At 54.7% G+C, this 20673-nt stretch overlaps 1 protein-coding gene across 3 annotated transcripts; it reads left to right on the top strand.

Annotated features, from left to right (window-relative positions):
* The first annotated feature begins 2772 nt into the window (after positions 1–2772).
* Positions 2773–19273, top strand: LOC105491287 (C-type lectin domain family 18 member B). Of its 3 annotated transcripts, none has more exons than XM_011757524.3 (13): positions 2773–3114; positions 5889–6118; positions 6669–6760; positions 8894–9133; positions 14237–14334; positions 14753–14874; positions 15032–15139; positions 15638–15730; positions 16099–16205; positions 16835–16964; positions 17259–17355; positions 18261–18352; positions 18862–19273. In XM_011757524.3, exons 2-13 carry the CDS (start codon positions 5995–5997, stop codon positions 18897–18899), a joined length of 1341 nt encoding a protein of 446 aa, XP_011755826.2. In that variant the 5' UTR covers positions 2773–3114; positions 5889–5994; the 3' UTR covers positions 18900–19273. The 3 variants fall into 3 exon arrangements, with proteins under 3 accessions (XP_011755826.2, XP_011755830.2, XP_011755825.2); XM_011757528.3 differs by lacking the exon at positions 2773–3114 and adding an exon at positions 5049–5132; XM_011757523.3 differs by lacking the exon at positions 2773–3114 and having other exon boundaries at positions 5736–6118.
* The last annotated feature ends 1400 nt before the right edge of the window (positions 19274–20673 follow it).

The raw sequence follows: 20673 nt of genomic DNA, 5'->3' as shown, positions 1-20673 counted from the left end.
TACTCTGAGCAATGATGGTGCCACTGCACTCCAGCCTGGGTGACAAAGCAAGACCCTCAAATAAAACAAAATAATTGGCCATAAATATAAGAGTTTTTTTGTATATTGTTCATTCTGTTCCCTTGATCTATATGTCTATCCTTTTTCCATATCTTATAGATGTGATTACTAGAAGTTTCATAGCAAGTTTTGAAATCAGGTAGTATACATTCTCCAATTTTATTCTTTTTCAGATGTGTTTTGGTTATTCTAATTCCTTTGCGTTTCCATGCAAATTTTAAGATACAATTTTAAGATTCAATTTTAAGATCCAATTTGAGATAGATCTTGCTATATTGCCCAGGCTGGTCTCAAACTCCTGGGCTCAAGGGATCCTCCTGCCTCAGCCTCCCAAATAGCTGGGATTACAGGCACATGCTACCACACCTGGCCTCTCAACTGCTTTAAAATAAACACAACAACGAAAATCTTTTGGAAGTTTGATGGGCATTGCATTGAATTAATAGACAAATTTGGGGAGAATTGCCATTCATCTATACCGTGAAATCTGTCTCTACTAAAAATACAAAAATTGGTCAGGTGTGGTGACTCATGCCTAATAATCTCAGCACTTTGGGAGGCCAAGGTGTGCGGCTCACTTGAGATCAGGAGTTCAAGACCTGCCTGGCCAACATGGTGAGACCCTGCCTCTACTAAAAATATAAAAATTAGCCGGGTGTGGTGGCAGGCGCCTGTGAGCAAGCTACTTGGGAGGCTGAGGCAGGATAATCACTTAAACCCGCGAGGTGGAGGTTGCAGTAGGAAGAGATCACGCCACTGCACTCCAGCCTGGATGACAGAGCAAGACTCAGTCTCAAAAAACAACAAAACAATATTGAGTCTTCTATTCCATGAATGTGAAATGTCTATGCATTTTTTTAGATCTTTAGTTTCTCTCAGCAATGTTTTACAGTTTTATATGTATGGAATTTTTTTTTTTTTTTTTTTTTTTTTTTTGAGAATGAGTCTCATTCTATCGCCTAGTCTGCAGTGCAGTGGTGCAATCTCGGCTCACTGTAACCTCCACCTCCCGGGTTCAAGCAATTCTCCTGCCTCAGCCTCCTGAGTAGCTGGGATTACAGTTGCCCTCCACCACGCCTGGCTAATTTTTTGTATTTTTAGTAGAGATGAGGTTTCACCATGTTGACCAGGATGGTCTTGAACTCCTGACCTCAAGCAATCCATCCACCTCGGTCTCCCAAAGTGCTGGGATTACAGATGTCACCCACTGTGCCTGGCCATGTGTGGAACTGTTTTCTCAATTTCATTTTTGGATTGTTTATTGCCAGTTTATAGAAATGCAGTGAATTTTGGTGTGTTAATTTTGTATTGTGAGACCTTTATTCTAGTAGGATTTTTTTTTTTTTTTAATATTCCTTCGGATTTTCTACAGTAGAATTATATCATCTGCAAATGAAGATAGTTTTACTTCTTTCTTTTCAGTATGGATGCCTTTAATGTCTCTTTGTTAATTAATGCACACATTGCACATTCAGTAGTACAATGTTTGGTGGGACCGGTGAGGAAAGACATCCTTGCCTTGTTTTGATCTTAGGGAGGAAAGTCTTTGGTCTCACTGTTAAGTGTGATATTAGCTGTACGTTTTTCATAAGGGCTGTGTTCATTTGCTAGGGCTGTCATACAAGGTACCACACGCTGGGTGGCTTAAAAAACAGAATGTATTTTCTCAGGAGGCATAAAGGCCAAGATCAAGGTGCGGGGGGGTTGGTTTCCTCTGAGGATCTCTCTCCTTGGCTTGTCTGCAGCTGCCTTCTCCCTGTGTCTTCACGGGACCTTCCCTCTGTGTGTCACTTCTTATAACGGGACCAGTCAGGTTGGATCAGGACCCATCCCAATGACCTCATTTAACTTTATTTACCTCTTTAAAGACCCTATCTCTAAATACAGTGACACGGAGGTAATGGAGTTAGAACTTCAACATACTAATTTGGGGCTGGGTGTGGTGGCTCACGCCTGTAATCCTAGCAGATAGCTTGAACTTTGAGACCAGCCTGGGCAACATGGTGAAGCCCATCTCTACTAAAAATACAAAAATTACCTGGGTCTGGTGGCGCACACCCACAGTCCAGCTACTCAGGAGGCTGAGGTAGGAAAATGGCTTGAGCCTGGGATGTGGAGGTCAAACCCCAGAAGCAGAGGTCACAGTAAACCGATATCGTGCCACTGCACTCCCTCTTCTTCTTTTCTTGGGCAACAGAACCAGACTTCATCTCGAGAAAAATTAAAAAATTAAATAGACATGAATTTTATTTTTGTTTTTTAGAGTCTCATTCTGTTGCCCAGGCTGGAGTGCAGTGGTGTGATCTCAGCTCACTGCAACCTCTGTCTCCTGGGCTTAAGTGATTCTCATACCTCAGCCTCCCAAGTAGCTGGGGTTACAGGTGTGTGCCACCATACCCAGCTAATTTTTGTATTTTTAGTAGAGACAGGATTTTGCCATGTTGGCCAGGCTAGTCTCAAACTCCTGACCTCAGGTGATCTGCCCACCTCGGCCTCCCAAAGTGCTGGTACTACTGTCGTGAGCCACTGCACCTGGCCTAATTTTTTTTTTTTTTCTTGAGACAGAATCTTGGTCTGTTACCCAGGCTGGTGTGTAGTGGCATGATCACAGTTCACTGCAGCCTTGACCTCCCCGGCTCAGGCTATCCTCCCACCTCAGCCTCCCAGGTAGGTGGGACTATGGACACATGCTACCACGGCCAGCTAATTTTTTGTATTTTTTTTAGAGACAGGATTTCACCATGCTGCCCAGGCTGGTCTCAAACTCCTGAGCTCAAGCAGTCCACCTACCTTGGCCTCCCAAAGTGCTGGGATTATAGGTGTCAGCTACTATGCCTGGCCTGGACATATAATTTTTAGAAGAAAATGTGGCCACAACTCTCCTAGAGTTGAATGGTTTTTTGTTTTGTTTTGTTTTGTTTTGTTTCGTGTTTTTTTTTGTTTTGTTTTTGGAGACCATCAACAAGATTTCAAGGCTTTAAAGAAAGGAGCTGCTTCAGGAAGAGACAAAATGACTTGACCGCTATAACCTTCAAGTGCAGACTGGGCGAAGAGGTATCAACTGTGCATGAGCTGGAGAGGGGTGGGATAGATAGAGACACAGGTGATAAAGAAAATATAGCAAAATGTGAATCCTACAGTCTGGGTGGCGGATGTAAACCCTGTAATAGCCTCACCTGGGGAAAGTTGCCTTGCAAGAACGAGGCTGCCCATTCTCCAGACCCACCCAGGCCACCAAGCAGGCTGCAGTAAAAAGTCTGAGCCCAGGAGGAAGTACCTCGGAAACCAAGTTGCGATGCTTTGGTTAGGGGCCCAGCAGAGGGGTCATCCTAGCTCTACACCATTAGATACTGAGTTTCAGGAGTGGGAGTGCCATCCTCAGGGTCACACAGCGTGTCGGTTCCAGCCTAGGCCTTCCAGTGTCTCATTAATCTTTTATCCACTCAGCTTCTCTTCTGGCTCATGAACCTTGCTCTCCTGGGACTCTTTTTTTTTTTTTTGAGGGGTTGGGGGTGGGACAGAGTCTCGCTCTGTCGCCCAGGATGGAGTACAGTGGTGCCATATTGATTCACTGCAACCTCTGCCTCCCAGATTCGAGCAATTCTCCTGCCTCAGCCTCCCGAGTAGCTGGGACTACAGCTAAACCACCCTGTCCAGCTAATTTTTGTATTTTTACTAGAGACAGAGTTTCACCATGTTGGCCAGGCTGGTCTCGAACTCCTGACCTCAAGTGATCTGCTTGCCTTGGCCTCCCAAAGTTCTGGGATTACAGGCATGAGCCACCGTGCCCGGCCTGGGACTCTTCTTGCAGTGAGCCAGGGCCATGGAGCCCTTCAAAAGTTGCTCCCCCCAACCCCCAAAATATATTTTTCTCCCACCTGTCCCAAGTGCCTGACATCATACCATATGGGCCAACTGGCCATGTTTGCCATGGAAGCCCAAGAGGAGGAAGTGGGTCTTTTATTACCCAGCACAGCAGAGCTGTGGAAAGTGCACTGAGAAAGGTCAGGATGTGAACTAAAGCATTGGGAATGGGAAGGCAGAGACCTTGGATTAGCTGGGATGCTCCATGCCCTCACTGAGTGACCTTGGACAAGCCCCTTAGACACACTGAGCCCATTTCCTTATCTCCACGACGGGCGTCCCACCTGCTACTGCACCGGGTTCTTGTGGCAATAATTGAACTCACACATGCAAACAGGCTTTAGTTCAATAATTGATCTCACACATGCAAACAGGCTTTCTGAGCTCGATAAACACAGGGGGCATGGCCAGGTGTGGTGGCTCATGCCTGTAACCCCAGCACTTTGGGAGGCCAAGGTGGGAAGATCGCTTGAGCCCAGGAGTTGGAGACCAGCCTAGACAACGCGACGAAATCCTGTCTCTACCAAAAAAATAAAAAAATAAGCCAGGCATGGTGGCACACACCTGGTCCCAGCTACTTGGGAGGCTGAGGTGTGAGGATCACTTGGGCCCAAGAGGTCAAGGCTGCAGTGAGCTGAGATTATAACACTCCAACCTGAGTGACTGAGTGAGACTGTCTAAAAAGTAAAAATACACCAAAAAACAGGTAACTATTAAGCATTGCTAGGACCCGCATGCGGTGACCCTGAGGGTGCTGGGTTTCTGTTTGAGGGAGAAGAAACTCCTGAGCCCCTAGGTATTGTGGGGGACACACAGTTCCAGACTGCCTGCACGTCCTGTATGCCTGGCCTCGTCCGCATCCCTGGCACCCATGACGATAGCCGCATTCCACTGGTGTTTCCCCAGGAAAGCCAACCCTACCTGCATCTCAGCGGAGCTTCCACGGAGTTGGAACCCCACTCCGAGAAGGTGCGGGCTCGGGCCAGGGATCACACAAACTCCAGAAGGAGGACGTAGCTGGTTTGCAAGGCTGTGACCTGGTTGAATAACCTTTGATCTGCCCCGAGAGGAATGTGGGCATTAGGCTGCGGCCCACAGGATAGCCCTGTTTTTTCAGGGCTGTCCTGTGGCCCACGGTGCAGATCTGCTCCAGCTCACTCTAGTGGGATCATGCCAACCACGGCTGGGCCACGGAACTTCATGGCAAGGTGCTGCCCTCCTGCTACGCCGCCTGTCTAGAAGCAGACTTGATCCGAGCAGGACTGGAGTCAGCCAAGGGCATCATGTGCTCTGGTCCCCGCCTGCCTTGACTCCTCCTGCCTCACTCCCCCATGGCCCATAGTCACGTGGGTGAAGGTGGTGGGCACTGGGGCTGGGCCCAGCCCCCGACACTGCCCAGATAGACTTTCCTAAGGCACCCTTTTCCTAGCGCAGGTGCGGCCGCAGCCCACCCCTCTTCAGGCCCACAGATCGCACCTCTCTGGTGTGCGGTTACCTCTTGCCTATGTTTAATTCATGGCTGGGGGGTTGGGACGAGCTTCCTGAGAAAGAAAATAACTCCCCTGGGGTCTTGCCCAGTTCCTGCTCACCAGAAGGACCATAGCCGAGGTCCCAGCCTCCTCCCAGGGCCCAGGACTGGGGAGTGGAAGCCATCAGTGGGCTCGGAGGACACTGTCCCAGACAGGACACAGCCGTTGGTCACTAATCCGCAGCCCTGGAATGTCCGTGGGCCAATCAGCGGGGTCTCTGGGGGCTCCCCAAGGGCGCTAATAATCCTACAATGATTAGCAGGGGCCACGGGGTCAGTGCACGCCACTCTGCCTGCTGTCGGGGGCGGGCTGGCCAGGCTGAGGCCAGAGCAGGCAGGCATCCCCCGGAGTCGTCTCTTTTCATGCCAGCGCCAACAGGAGGCTGTTTGGACACACTGATTACTCACTCACCAGCCTCCCTCTTTTGTCCACCAGCCCAGCCTGACTCCTGGAGATTGTGAATAGCTCCATCCAGCCTGAGAAACAGGCCGGGTGGCTGAGCCAGGCTGTGCTCGGAGCGCCTGAGAGGCCCAACAGACCCATGCTGCATTCGGAGACCTCCCCTGGCCGGGGGCACCTCCTGGCTGTGCTCCTGGCCTTCCTTGGCACCACCTGGGCAGAGGTGTGGCCACCCCAGCTACAGGAGCAGGCTCCGATGGCCAGAGGTAAGGGACACCTGGTGAGAGGTAGGTGGAGGCACCATTACGAGCTCGGTGGAGTGGGTGCTAGGAGACTTCTGGAAGCCCGGTCCCAGGCCAGTCCTGCAGGTGGTTTAATGAGGAAGCCCTGGGACAGCCTGGGGCGGTGACGGGTGGATGCTGGACTGGTGAGGAAGGAGGAGGAAGGGGGCCAGGGCTGGGGTCAAGGAGGAATGCCCGAGGGAGTCTGTGGCTGGGGCCTGGAGAAACTCAGTGGCCCAGAGGAGCCCCAGACAGGGGCCTGCTGGGAGCCAGGGCTGGCCCCCCTACACCCAGCCCCCACCTCTGTTCCCTCCCGCCACCCCGTCCCCAGCACTCAGCCCACGCCTGCTGTACCTGGTCTCTCTCTCAGCCTGGCTGCATCACTGTGCCCCCTGTCCCCTGCACCCACCATACTCCTCTCCCATCTTGTTTTCCGAGGGCGGGGACGTGTGCTTATTTTGCTGTGGTGGGTCCAGGTGCCCCCATCCTCAGGCTACCTAAGAACGGAAAGAACTCCCTTCTCTCCCCACCCCAGCCCTGACCAGGAAGGAGAGTTTCATGCTCCTTTCCCTGCACAACCGCCTGCGCAGCTGGGTCCAGCCCCCTGCGGCTGACATGCGGAGGCTGGTGAGTACCAGACCCAGCTGGGCTCTGCCAGGGGGGCGGCTGGAGGCACAGACCCCAGAGGGCAGCTCGGGAGGCCACGCCTGTCCAGGCACTCTTCTACTTGACCAGGGTGGGAAGGCACAGCCAGGCACTTTGGCCCTGAGGGACCAAGGCCCTGGTTGCTGGAGGTCTCTGCAACTTCTTAACCCCCCACCCTCAGTTCAGGAGGTCGGGCCCCTTGGCTCCCACTTGCCTGAAGGGCAGGACCTTGGGCCTTCCCTGGCATCTTGTTGCCACGGAGACCAGGAGCCGCTGGAGGAGCCGGATCCCCTCCTCCAGGGAAGGACCCCTGCAGGGCGGGAGGGCCAGGGAGGGAGAGGGTCCTGCTGGGCTGGGGAGGCGCTTCTGTGCAAGGACCCAGCGCCTCCTCCTGAGCTTATCTGAGCCACTAGGACAGGCCTTGCCCATGTTCTCTGCTCACTCAGTCGTCCACATTTTCAGCAGGGGCCAGGGATCGGGGGTATAGTGTTCTCCACCAGCCTGGCTGGGGCTGCTGGGTTGGGGCTGTCATCTGGGGGCTCAGAAACGCTGCCCCCCATTGTCTGGGACCCCAGCAGCCCCAGCCCATGTTAGCAGGCCAGGGAGCCAGGGCAGGGTGGTGGGGGCGGGAGGATTCCCCATGGCTGCTTCCCATGAACTCCTCCGAGGCAGGCGGCCACGGTGGCGTCCTTGAGCACTCTAGGGTCAGTTTCCCAGGAGGTGGGGGTGGGGTGGCTAAATGGGGGAGGTCGCTTCTCTCCCTTTCCCCGCCCTGAGCGGCTCGGCCGCTCCTCAGGCTCAGACCCTGTGCCGCCAGGGCTGCTCCCAGCTGTGACCTCCGTGGTGGGTACTCCTGCCTGGGACCCCAGGAGGGCCTGCGGCAGTCAATGGCTGGCAGTTGGCACCCTTTCCAGGGCCCTTTTGTCAAAGTCCTAGAAAACTTCATTTCCATAAAGGTGCAAATGGAGCTCCATGTCTCAGCCTCCCTCATGGCCCGGCCCCAAGCACCCTCCGGGCCTCTAGGGCTCTGGGGCACCCCTTCTCTGGACACAGTGGAGACTGAAGGTCTTGTGGAGGTGTGGGGTTGCTGAGGGACCCCGGGGAGCCTTCATCAGAGGTAAAACCCCAATGGATATTAGTGCAGGGCAAAGTCGGCTTGGGGTGCAGCCCTGAGGGCCCCCCCACCCTGCACCCACTCAGTGCTTTTGAGTTCTATCCTACAGGCACCTCCCTGCTCCATTTACAGATGAGCTCAGGGAGTCTCGGGAGATCAGGGGTCTGCAGCAGGTCACCCAGGGGTGGCGATTGCCAGGCCCCTTGTTTAAGAAGAGGGAGGGGGCTGGGCGCGGTGGCTGACACCTGTAATCCCAGCACTTTGGGAGGCTGACGCAAGCAGATCACCTAAGGTTAGCAGTTTGAGACCAGCATGGCCAACGTGGTGAAACCCTGTCTCTACTAAAAATACAAAAATTAGCCAGATGTGGTGTCACATGGCTCTAATCCCAGCTACTCGGGAGGCTGAGGCAGGAGAATCGCTTGAACCTGGGAGGCGGAGTTTGCAGTAAGCCGAGATTGCTCCACTGCACTCCAGACTGGGCAACAGGGTGAGACTCTGTCTTTAAAAAAAGAAGAAGAGGGAGGGGGCGGGGTTAGCTGTGCGTGGTAGGGAGCTGATGAGGCGGGTACGGGGACAGGAGACCAGGGCGGAAAGGCGTGGCTGTAGGGCGTCTTGCATCACAGGAGGGCAGCATGGCCCTGTGGGAGTAGGGGAGCCTTTCTGACAACGGCCAGGGCCCAAACACAGAACCAGTCTGTAAGGCGTGGGCGCTGCTCACTTGACCACATGGGAGAAAGACAGCAGGAGCCCATCCCACTGCCTGGGCAGGGCTGAAGGATGCCCACAACAGGATTCAGAGATGGAGGCTCAGTCCTGAGAGGCTGGGCTCCTCCTGGACGAGCATCAGACAACACCACTGCTTCCTCCAGCAGGACTCCTCATCCAGTGCTCTCTTTGCCTCCTGACCTGGCACCCGGTGGATGCTCAGAGATGGTAGGGGAGGCCTGGCCCAGCAGTCAAAGGCCTCCCACAGATGTCTCTGTTTGTGCTTCCCCCAGGACTGGAGTGACAGCCTGGCCCAACTGGCTCAAGCCAGGGCAGCCCTCTGTGGAACCCCAACCCCGAGCCTGGCGTCCGCCCCGTGGCACACCTTGCAAGTGGGCTGGAACGTGCAGCTGCTGCCTGCGGGCTCAGCGTCCTTTGTCGAAGTGGTCAGCCTGTGGTTTGCAGAGGGGCAGCGGTACAGCCACGCGGCAGGGGAGTGTGCCCGCAATGCCACCTGCACCCACTACACGCAGGTGAGTGTGTTGCAGTGATGCCAGTGTGCCAGTTCCCAGATACAGGCTCCTGCTGGGCCATCTCAGAAGAGGCTAGTTTGACCTAAATGTTGGGATTCCTTTTCCTCCAATTTGTTTAGTTTTACTTTTTTTTTTTTTTTTTTGAGACAGAGTCTTGCTCTGTCGCCCAGGCTACAGTGCAACGGTGCAATCTCGGCTCACTGCAACCTCCGCCTCCTGGGTTCAAGTGATTCTTGTGCTTCAGCCTCCTGAGTAGCTGGGATTACAGGCGCCCACTACCACGCCCAGCTAATTTTTTGTATTGTTAGTAGAGATGGGGTTTCACTGTGTTAGCCAGTATGGTCTCGATCTCCTGACCTCGTGATCCACCCGCCTCAACCTCCCAAAGTGCTGGGATTACAGGCGTGAGCCACTGTGCCTGGCCATATTTTTGCTTTTTTGGAGACACGGTCTCACTCTGTCACCACAGGCTGGAGTGCAGTGGCATGATCTCAGCTCACTGCAACCTCTGTCTCCTAGATTCAAGCGATTCTTGTGCCTCAGCCTCCCGAGTAGCTGGGATTACAGGTACGCGCCACTATACCCAGCTCATTTTTTTGGTATTTTTAGTAGAGATGGGGTTTCACCATGTTGGCCAGGCTGATCTCGAACTCCAGACCTCAAATGATCTGCCCGCCTCAGCCTCCCAAAGTGCTGGAATTATAGGCGTGAGCCACTACGCCTGGCCTAAGCTACTTTTTTTCAATCTGAAATATGAATAATAATTTCAAACATAAACTTATTTATTTATTTATTTATTTATTTGAGACGAAGTCTTGTTCTGTCACCCAGAATGGAGTGGAATGGCGTGATCGCAGCTCACTAGAACCTACACCTCCCAGATTCAAGTGATTCTTCTGCCTCAGCCTCCCAAGTAGCTGGGACTACAGGCATGAGCCACCACACCTGGCTAATTTTTGTATTTTTAGTAGAGATGGGGTTTCACCATGTTGGCCAGGCTGGGTCTCAAACCCCTGACCTCAAGTGATCCACCTGCCTGGGCCTCCCAAAGTGCTGCGATTACACGTGTGAGCCACTGTGCCTGGCCTCAAACATAAATTTAAAATGGCCCCACTCTTACCCACTACCTAGGTTTAGAAGATGCTACTAAACTAAAGCCCCGCTCCTCCCTTTTCCCTGCTGTCCCTCCCTGGAGGGAATCTTCTTGAAGTTCAGGAGCATCACTGCCAAGCAAGTTTCCATTTTTTCTCTTCATTCAACAGATATTTGTTGAGGATTTTCTATACACACCTGGCACTGTTCAGGTGCTAAGGTATGGCACTGAAAAACACAAGCGAAATCCCAGGAAATATTGAATACCTCTACTACTTACGCAAGTGTGTTGTGCATGTTTAAGTATTACATAAGGCTGGGCGTGGTGGCTCACGCCTGTAATCCCAGCACTTTGGGAGGCCAAGGTGGGAGGATTGCCTGAGCCCAGGAGTTTGAGACCAGCCTGGGCCACATGGCAAAAACCTGCCTCTACAAAAAATACAAAAATTACCCGGGTGTGTTGGTGTGTGCCTGTAGTTCCAGTTACTTGGGAGGCTGAGGTAGGAGAATTGCTTGAGCCTGGGAGGTGAAGATTGCACTGAGCTGAGATTGTACCATTGCACTCCAGCCTGGCCAGCAGGAGTAAAACCCTGTCTCAGAGAAAAAAGAACATGTGCCTACAACTAGGTGTTGCCAAAGTGATTACACCAACTGGAGAGACCAGCAAACCAGTTCCCACTTCCCAAAGATCTTGTGGCTCTTTAATTTTTTTTTTTTTTTTTTTTTGAGACGGAGTCTTGCTCTGTCGCCCAGACTGGAGTGCAGTGGTGCGATCTCGGCTCACTGCAAGCTCCGCCCCCCCGGTTCAAACCATTCTCCTGCCTCAGCCTCCCAAGTAACTGGGACTACAGGCACCCACCACCACACCCGGCTAATTTTTTGTATTTTTTAGTAGAGATGTGGTTTCACCATGTTAGCCAGGATGGTCTCAATCTCTTGACCTCATGATCTGCCCACCTCGGCCTCCCAGAGTGCTGGGATTACAGGCGTGAGCCACTGCGCCCAGCCCTGGCTCCTTAAGTTTTGTCAGACTCAAAGGTGTGAAAAACCTAACCCTGTTTTCTTGTTGTTAGTTGTTTTTTGTTTATTTTGTTTTTGTTGGGTTTTTTTGAGTCAGAGTCTCGCTCTGTCACCCAGGCTGGAGTGCAGTGGCGCGATCTCAGCTCACTACAATCTCCTCCTCCTGAGTTCAAGAGATTCTCCTGTGTCAGCCTCCTGAGTATCTGGGATTACAGGCGCCCACCACCACACCCGGCTAATTTTTGTATTTTTAGTAGAGACGGGGTTTTGCCATGTTGGCCAGGCTGGTCTCGAACCCCTGACCTCAGGTAATCCTCCCACCTCGGCCTCCCAAACTGTTGGGATTATAGGCATGAGCCACCGTGCCCGGCCTCTATTATTGTTTCTAATTTTCTTGATATGAATGTTTAGATCATTAATTTTAAATCTTTTTTGTTTCTACTATATACATTTAAAGCTATAAATTTCCCTTTAAACGATTTCAGCTACATCCAATAAGTTTTGATATTTAATGTTTTCATTGTTATTTAGGGATGTTTTTTCTATTTCCAATCACGATATTGTCTTTGTTTTGAGACAGGGTCTGGCTCTGTCGCCCAGGCTGGAGTGCAGTGGTGCAATCTCAGCTCACTGCAGCCTCAACTTCCTGGGCTCAGGTGATCTTCCCACCTCAGGTCCAAAGTAGATGGGAATACAGGTGTATGCCACCATGCCTGGCTAATTTCTTGTATTTGTATTAGAGAAAGGGTTTTGCCATGTTGACCAGGCTGATCTGGAACTTCTGAACTCACATGATCCACCCAACTCAGCCTCCCAAAGTGCTGGGATTACAGATGTGAACCACCACACCTAGCCATGATGTTGTTTTAGATTTTGAAGTGTATCTTTAAGTTTCTGAACTATGTTATCTTCTTAATTTACTTGTAAATTATTCAAGGTTGGCCGGGCGCGGTGGCTCAAGCCTGTAATCCCAGCACTTTGGGAGGCCGAGATGGGCGGATCACGAGGTCAGGAGATCGAGACCATCCTGGCTAACCTGGTGAAACCCCGTCTCTAGTAAAAAAATACAAAAAAATAGCCGGGTGAGGTGGCGGGTGCCTGTAGTCCCAGCTACTCGGGAGGCTGAGGCAGGAGAATGGCGTAAACCCAGGAGGCGGAGCTTGCAGTGAGCCGAGATCCGGCCACTGCACTCCAGTCTCGGTGACAGAGCAAGACTCCGTCTCAAAAAAAAAAAAAAAAAAAAAAATTATTCAGTTTAAATTTCATTGCACTGAATTCATAGAATGTGGCGTGTAGGATGTGTTGATTCTTTGGTATTTGTTGAAACTTGCATAGTGGTCTAATGTGTGGTCTTTTTTTTTTTTTTTTTTTTTTTTTGAGACGGAGTCTCACTCTGTCGCCCGGGCTGGAGTACAGTGGCCGGATCTCAGCTCACTGCAAGCTCCGCCTCCCGGGTTTACGTCATTCTCCTGCCTCAGCCTCCCGAGTAGCTGGGACTATAGGCGCCCGCCACCTCGCCCGGCTAGTTTTTTGTATTTTTTTAGTAGAGACGGGGTTTCACTGTGTTAGCCAGGATGGTCTCGATCTCCTGGCCTCGTGATCCGCCCGTCTCGGCCTCCCAAAGTGCTGGGATTACAGGCTTGAGCCACCGCGCCCGGCCAAATGTGTGGTCTTGCTTTGTGGTTTGCAGAAGTCCCATGCATTCCGAAAAACAGTACATGTTCTTTAAGTGTTGGATACATGTATATGATCACATGTTCACATCTGGCTGCTACAAGCCAGTCTTGTACATGTAATTTTTAGTCTCTACTGGAGAGTTTTTTTCACTTTTCTTATATATTGGCCATTTGTGCTATTTCCAAGTTGTCGCTGATTCCAAGACTTTAAACTGGTTTGCAGAGCTGTATCCATTAGCTTTTGCTGCATGACATTCTACCCCAAAATTTAGCAGCTTACGATTCTGCATGTCAGCCACTTGGGTTGGGCTCAGCAGGGAGGTTTTCTGGTCTTGGCTGGGCCCACTCATATGCCTGCAATCAAGTAGGGGGCTGGCTGGGAGCTGGCTGTGCAAAAAGGCCTCTAGTGGTTCATCTGTATTCCATGAGGCCTTTCAACCTCCACCAGGCTTTACTGAGCTTGTTGATGTAGTGGCTGAGCATGGTTCTATGAGAATGAGTGGAAATGGCAAGGTCTCTTAAGGCCAAGTTCAAAATCAGCTCAATATCACTTCTGCTGCATTCTGGTGGCCAACACCAGTTACAGGGCCAGCCAGATTCAAGGAGCAAGGAAAGAGACACCTCTCCTTACTGCAAAAAGCTGCAGAGTCACATTTAAAAGAGTGGGCTAGTGCAAGAAGTGAAGGGTTGTGGTCATAATGCAGTCACAAGGCCCTTGATGTCCCAGTCTTTTTTTGGCTAGTCCCCTCCACCCATCAATGATCTCCCCTCCCTTCAGGTATCTGCTAGCCCTCCCCTCTCCATTCCCCTCTCAACTAAGAAAGCCTTCCTAGGCCAGGCATAGTGGCTCACACCTATAATCCCAGCACTTTGGGAGGCTGAGGCAGGTGGATCACCCGAGGTTGGGAGTTCAAGATCAGTCCAACATGGAGAAACCCCATCTCTACTAAAAATACAAAAAAAAATTAGCCAGGCGTGGTGGCAGTCACCTGTAATCCCAGCTACTCAGGAGGTTGAAACAAGAGAATCGCATGAACCCAGGAGGTGGAGGTTGCGGTGAGCCGAGATTGTGCCATTGCAGTGCAGCCTGGGCAAGAAGAGTGAAACTCCATCTCAAAAATAAAAAATATTAAAAAAATTAAAAAGCCTTCCTGGACTATTCCCACCCATACTTCTACCCCTGCCCAGGACAGCTGCTGCTCCTGAGCCCCCGAGGAGGTGAGGGAGCCCTCTGTCCGCCTGGATGATAGTGAAAGCTGTGTTCCCCTCCCCAGGAGTTCACGATAGGGTTTCTGATCCCCTGTGTCTCCTGTAGCTCGTGTGGGCCACCTCAAGCCAGCTGGGCTGTGGGCGGCACCTGTGCTCTGCAGACCAGGCAGCGATAGAAGCCTTTGTCTGTGCCTACTCCCCCGGGTAAGCCCTGCTACACCCTCTGCTGGGATGTCTGGGAGGCAGGGAGGGGCGCTTTCACTGAGGGTGAGATGCCCCCCCATCCACTTGAAAGTAAAGTCCGACACCTTCCTCTGCACCCTTGGTGGGAGAAGGGAGGAGAGGAAAGGCAGAGGGTGCTGAAGATTGTGGCCATGCAGAAGGTACTGCTCTGTGGATGCCCCTTCCTGGGTACCAGTCCTGGTATCAGGGAGTTTGTCCAGGATTCGTTTGGAGGTCATCTCTTCTCTCCCAGGGAATCTCTCTATCTCACCCAGCTCCCTAACTCTCTGGCCAGGCCACAGGAACTGTAGGGGCCAGGGGGGCAGGCAGCAGGGACCCACCACTGCCTTGCCCAAGGCCAGGCCCTCCCACACCCTGTGGTGCCTGCTCGTCGTCACAGAGGCAACTGGGAGGTCAACGGAAAGACAATCGTCCCCTATAAGAAGGGCGCCTGGTGTTCGCTCTGCACAGCCAGCGTCTCGGGCTGCTTCAAAGCCTGGGACCATGCAGGGGGGCTCTGTGGTGAGTGCATGAGGGCTCAGTCTGGTGACCCTGGGGTAGGGGTGGTAGCATCCTACTGGGCTGTCCTGGAAGCCCCGACCCTCAGCACCCAGGGAGGCTCCTGCCCAGCCTGCTGGGAGGAGACCCTTTTCTCGGAGTCCCCTCCTTCTCTGACCAGAGGTCCCCAGGAACCCTTGTCGCATGAGCTGCCAGAACCACGGACGTCTCAACATCAGCACCTGCCACTGCCACTGTCCACCTGGCTACACTGGCAGGTACTGCCAAGGTGAGGGCACTGGAACCTGGGTGTGCCCAGCGCTGCTCTCGCAGCATGTCCTGGGGCTGCTACACTTCCTGAGTCTCAAGGGTGTTAGAGGTGCTGACCGTGTACTCCCTGAGTCTGCCCACTGCATAGCACTGGCTATTTGCCAGACCCTGAGCTGTGCAGGAGATTCACAGTGAAATCAGGTTCAGCCGCTTAGGCTTTGGGAGGAGGACAGAATTAGGATCCAGAAGTGGCTTCTTGCCCCACTGCCCCTCAACCCTAACCCACTCTGTGACTATGGGCAGGTCACCTCCCAAACTCCGATATGCCTCACTCTACAGTGGGAACCAAACCAAAGACACCAGGCATGCCAGCAGTCAGAAGCCTTCGTGGGTTCTGTCTCTGGGAGGGGTATTCTTGCTGTGGTTGGCATTCCCTGGATGTTCGAGGCCTTTGGGGGCAGCATGGGGTCCAGAAGGCTGGGAGCTGAGCCTCTGCCCCACTGCCCTGCCCTGGCAGTGCGGTGCAGCCTGCAGTGTGTGCACGGCCGGTTTCGGGAGGAGGAGTGCTCGTGCGTCTGTGACGTCGGCTACGGGGGAGCCCAGTGTGCCAGTGAGTCCTGCCCCAGGGCCCCCAAAGAGCCAGCCCCTCCCAAGACCCCCTTCAATGGGGCGTCAGCTCCCAGGAGCCTACTATGTACCTCTCTTTCCAACTAATTCGGTGACAACACGTTGAGAGCTTGAAACCCGCCACAGCGTGGTATTTACACCAAAGAAATTGGCAAATGCTACAAATCATGGATTTTTTTTTTCTTTTGAGAGAGAGCAAGCTCAATGTTCCACACTTACCAGCACACTCCTGACCGTCACCACGCACTCTTTTGGAGCAGGTGGCTGGAGGAAGGGGCTTAGCTCCCTGGCAGGGCAGGAAAGGGCAGGGATTCTGAAGTCCGCACACAAACTCAGGCTCCCCTACCCCAGCCAAGGTGCATTTTCCCTTCCACACCTGTGACCTGAGGATCGACGGAGACTGCTTCATGGTGTCTTCAGAGGCAGACACCTATTACAGAGCCAGGATGAAATGCCAGGTGACGGTCACCCCCACCTTCCCAGGGACCCCCCCAGGGCCTCAAGTGAGGGTCTTAATGGAGGGACCCTGGAGTGAGAGATGCTTTCTTCAATGTCTCTGACCTCACCCTGTTCATCAGCAGAAAGCAGGGGTCATGGACTCTGAGGCTCATAGAAGCCAGGAGGTCACTTATTGACCTGAGGGGTCAAGGTCAAGGCCAACCTCCATCTAAGGGAGTTTCAGGTTGCCTTGCAGGAGGGAATGCAAGATCAGAGTGGCCAGAGCTCGGGGCTGCTCAATAAAACCAGCAGCTCAGACTTCCACTGGCAGCTCTCGAAACCACAGTTAATTTCTGGGGTTGGCAATCAACTCAGATCTATGTTGAAGACACTGTGCAGGTGAAACAGAACATCCTCAGGGGCCAGACCTTGCCCGGGCCTGTGGGCTGCCGGTTGGGCCGCTGTGCACAGGGAGAAGAGAAGCAGATGTGAGCAGAGGGGACTCCTGCTCTTGGAAGGGAGGCTGTGCGGGCTGGGGGTGATGACAGCCTGGCCAGCACACACGTGACATCCTCGGCCATGGGCGGGGTGGCAGGAAGGGGCAGCCTTCCTAGGAGCCCTGCCTGTGTAACCTGGGGTGGGGTTACAGAGGAAAGGTGGGGTGCTGGCCCAGATCGAGAGCCAGAAAGTGCAGGACATCCTCGCCTTCTACCTGGGCCGCCTGGAGACCACCAACGAGGTGACTGACAGTGACTTCGAGACCAGGAACTTCTGGATCGGTGAGTGCCCGGCTGATTAGGGGTGTGGCGAGTAAGGGGTTGTGATGCCCCAACCTGCTGCAGGAACCCTGGGCTGTGGCAGCTGCCAGCAGATGGCGAGGGTGTGGTAAGGGCCTGGAGCCCAGAGCGGGGCCGGCTGCTCACCCCCTTTCCTGGGGAGGGTCCAAGTAGGGAGCACATGGGGGCTGCCAGCACTGGGAGGAGGGGCCAGAGAAGCAGCTGGCAGCAGACTCCAGGGTCTGAGTGGGCTGGGGGACCTCTGGCCATGGGCCAACCTCGACTATCCCGGCCCAGGGCTCACCTATAAGACCGCCAAGGACTCCTTCCGCTGGGCCACAGGGGAGCACCAGGCCTTCACCAGTTTTGCCTTTGGGCAGCCTGACAACCAGGGGTGAGTGTGGGGTGCCTCCCTCCCCTGGGCCTCCCTGTCACTCGGGCCTGCCTGGCAGAGCCCCCAGGCTACACTGAAGAGCCGCCCCCCATCCTGCTGCCTGGCTGGGTCCTGGCTGGTGCCTGCCCAGGTGCCAGAGAGTTGTGGGCACAGCTGGTGTGGGCCAGTGCTGTGGTGAGGGAGATGCAAGCCGGAAGGCATGTCACGTGGGAGAGAGGGGCCCAGGAAGCCTCCATCCATCTGTCCATCCCCAGTGTCCCCTGGCTGTGACTCCATCCCTCCAACTCTCATCCACTCACCCCTCCCTCCACGTGCCCTCTGCCTGCATCAGTTACACTGACGCCAGCATTCCTTAGCTGTCACCCCCCGCTGCAGTCACTCACAATACAACCCCGAACCTGTGGACCCACCAGCCATCCTGTACCAAGAACCCTCTGGTCATGTGGCCCCACCCTGCTCTTCAAAGCCCAGGAATGCCCAGGGCCGGGGTGGAGGTGGTCCTGCTGCCAGGCCACCAAGGGCTCCAGTGATTTTAGCCAGCCCTCCTTGCCAGCAGCCGGCCTGTGCCCCTGGCCTATTGCCTGGAGGTAGTCGGCCTTGTTGGGTTCCCAGGTATACCTCTCAAGTGGGCTGTCTATTCCAGTCCACACCGTCCCCACAGGCTGGTGTGGCTGCGTGCTGCCATGGGGTAGGCAGAGCTGCTACCCCAGGAAGGGGCTTCCCTGAGAAGTGGTCTGGGAAGCAGGGATGGGGGCTCAGGGATGGGCCTGGTTCCCAGCAGCCCCATCTGCAGGTGGGGGCTCTGGAGCCCCTGAGATGCAGGGTCCTGATGGCTGGAGGGTTTAGGCCTCTCCCGGACCCCTGACTTCACTCTTCCCTCCTGAGCACCACACCCTGGCCTGCAGGTTTGGCAACTGCGTGGAGCTGCAGGCATCAGCTGCCTTCAACTGGAACGACCAGCGCTGCAAAACCCGAAACCGCTACATCTGCCAGTTTGGTGAGGGCCTTCCTGAGGCTCCCCTTCTCTGATCCCTGTCCCTGGGGGTGCTGCTGACCCGGTCCAGCCTGCAAGGGTATCTAGGTGGCAGGTTCAGAGCGAGTCTGGGCACACGGGGCCATGGAGGATGCCCTGCTCAGGGCCTTGTACCTGTGGGCTCCTGAGCCTAGAGGGGCAATGACAGGCCCAGTGTCACACAGCAAGGCCACACAGGCAGGACTAGAGCTGCAGCTCTGCAGGGAATTTCTCCAAGGACCCTCTTCTCCTGTCATGAAAGCTACTGCCTGGGAACCTGTTGGGTTCCTCGGTGTTCCTGGGAGCCCCGTGAACTATGGTGGAGGCAGAGGTGAAACCTGGCATGGCACCAGCTCCCAGCAGCCCCTGCTAGGAAGGTCGGGAGCATCACAGGAACCACGGCCATGGGCACTTCCAGACTGAGCGCAGCAGGGCCCCCATTTTGGGACTGCCTGGGCTGCCATCGAGCCCTGCTCTCTTCTGCTTCCTTCCAGCCCAGGAGCACATCTCCCGGTGGGGTCCAGGGTCCTGAGGCCTGGCCGCACAGCTCCCTCGCCTGCCCTGGGTGCACCGGCTCTGCTTACCTGTCTGCCCACCTGTCTGGAACAAGGGCCAGGTGAAGACCACATGCCTCATGTCCAAAGAGGTCTTAGACCTTGCACTCTGCCGGAAGTTGGGCACAGAGAGGCATGGAGGCCAGTGAGGGCCAGGGAGTGAGTGTTAGACGCTGAAGGAGAAGACCCCGCCAGTGATCCAAAGAGGCTGCTCTCTTCTACCTGGCCCAGGCCCTGTGGGGCAGCAGAGCTTCCCTGTGGCGTGAACCTCACAGGGTATTAAACTAAGTTATGAATCAGCTGAACCTGTGCATGCTCATTTCAAAGGGAAATTCAGATTATCCAGGACGACCCTGGAGAGACCAGAGGGGGCCTGAGGCTTCACTGCAGAGGCCTCCACCCACCTATTCCCTTTCCTGGTCACCTTCATGGTCCAGGACACTCTCTGGAAGTTCTGGGGCTCCCCAAGAAGAGGAAGACCAGACTCTGCCTCGGGGAGGGGCAGTTCTCATGGCTGGGCCCAGGCAGGCAGGGTATTAATAGAAGCTGCTCTGGATGTCTGGGAGACCATGCGTGTGTCTTGCCCCCACTGGTGGAGTGTCATCGCACCTGGACCGATGGTGGTCAGAATCTGTGCAGTCCCGCTCCCTCACCCAGCTCCTCAAACCTCACCGCACAAGAGGTTATCACTATTCCAGTTTACAGGTGAAGAATTGAAGGCACAGAGAGTTTGACTTGCAAAAGATCACACAGCTGGGAGTCAAACCCAGCTAATCTGGCTGTCGTTTATTTATTTATTTTTCTTTTTTGAGACAGGGTCTCGCTCTGTCGCCCAGGCTGGAGTGCAGGGGTGCAATCAGGGTTCACTGCAGCCTCGACCTCCCAGGCTCAAGCGATCCTCCTGCCTCAGCCTCCCAAGTAGCTGGGACCACAGGTCCACATTGCCGCGCCACACTAATTTTTGTGTTTTTTGTAGAGACGGGGTGGCACCATGTTGCTCAGGCTGGTCTCGAACTCCTGGGCTCAAGCGATCCGCCATCGTGGGCCTCCCAAAGCGCTGGGGTTCCAGGCGCACGGCCCGCGCCGGCCCAGTCTTTCCCTCTCCCACTGCCTCCCAGGGCTTCGCCTGTCTAAGCGGGCGCGGGCAGCTGTGCTGCGTCCCGACTCAGTGCGGACCTAAGCGGGGCGATCACACAGATGCCTCCAGCTCTCTCTACCGCCCCCGAAGGCGCTCAGCCCTCGGGGCCGGGACCGCGGCCGCAGCGTCCGGAGAGGCCGCCCTGCGCATGCCCGCGGGAGGTGGGTGGCCCGGGCGCGCGCTGCCCAAGGCCTGGGGGCGGTGGGGGCAGCACGGGCTGGGCGGCCGAACCGCGACCTTCGCACCCCGCCCCACGCCTGGTTGGGGACCGGACGCGCCGTCGTGAGTGGGGCGGGTGCAGGTGTCCCTGGGGGCCGGGGCAGACACCGGTGCGGGACGACCTGCTCCCGAGGGGGTCCGCAGGCCACACCCAGAGAAACGGGGGCGCCTCCAGTCATCGCCGCGGTCCGCCCCATTCCGAAGCTTTGACCCCCTGAATCAGCGTCGGGGCAGGGATCCGCGTGCGAGAGGCTGGGAAACTGGGGAGTCCCGGGCCGCCTCTGGAGCCGCCCGGCCTTGGCTGGCTGGTCCTCCTCTTGCGCGGCTCCCGCCTGGCTGGGCCCTGGGCCGCCCTCACTCCCTCCCCGCTGCACCTCCCTCGCGTTTGTCACTCA

This window comes from Macaca nemestrina, chromosome 18 (genome assembly GCF_043159975.1).
Source record: "Macaca nemestrina isolate mMacNem1 chromosome 18, mMacNem.hap1, whole genome shotgun sequence".
NCBI classification, from domain to species: domain Eukaryota; kingdom Metazoa; phylum Chordata; class Mammalia; order Primates; family Cercopithecidae; genus Macaca; species Macaca nemestrina.
This window is presented reverse-complemented; position numbering and strand designations above follow the sequence as displayed.

Bases quoted from the DNA above. Each gene is read 5' to 3' on its own strand.
- LOC105491287 (XM_011757524.3), top strand. From the start codon at position 5,995: ATGCTGCATTCGGAGACCTCCCCTGGCCGGGGGCACCTCCTGGCTGTG. The intron at 15,140-15,637 runs GTGAGGGCACTG...CTGCCCTGGCAG, and splicing joins CACTGGCAGGTACTGCCAAG to TGCGGTGCAGCCTGCAGTGT. The intron at 18,353-18,861 runs GTGAGGGCCTTC...GCTTCCTTCCAG, and splicing joins CCGCTACATCTGCCAGTTTG to CCCAGGAGCACATCTCCCGG.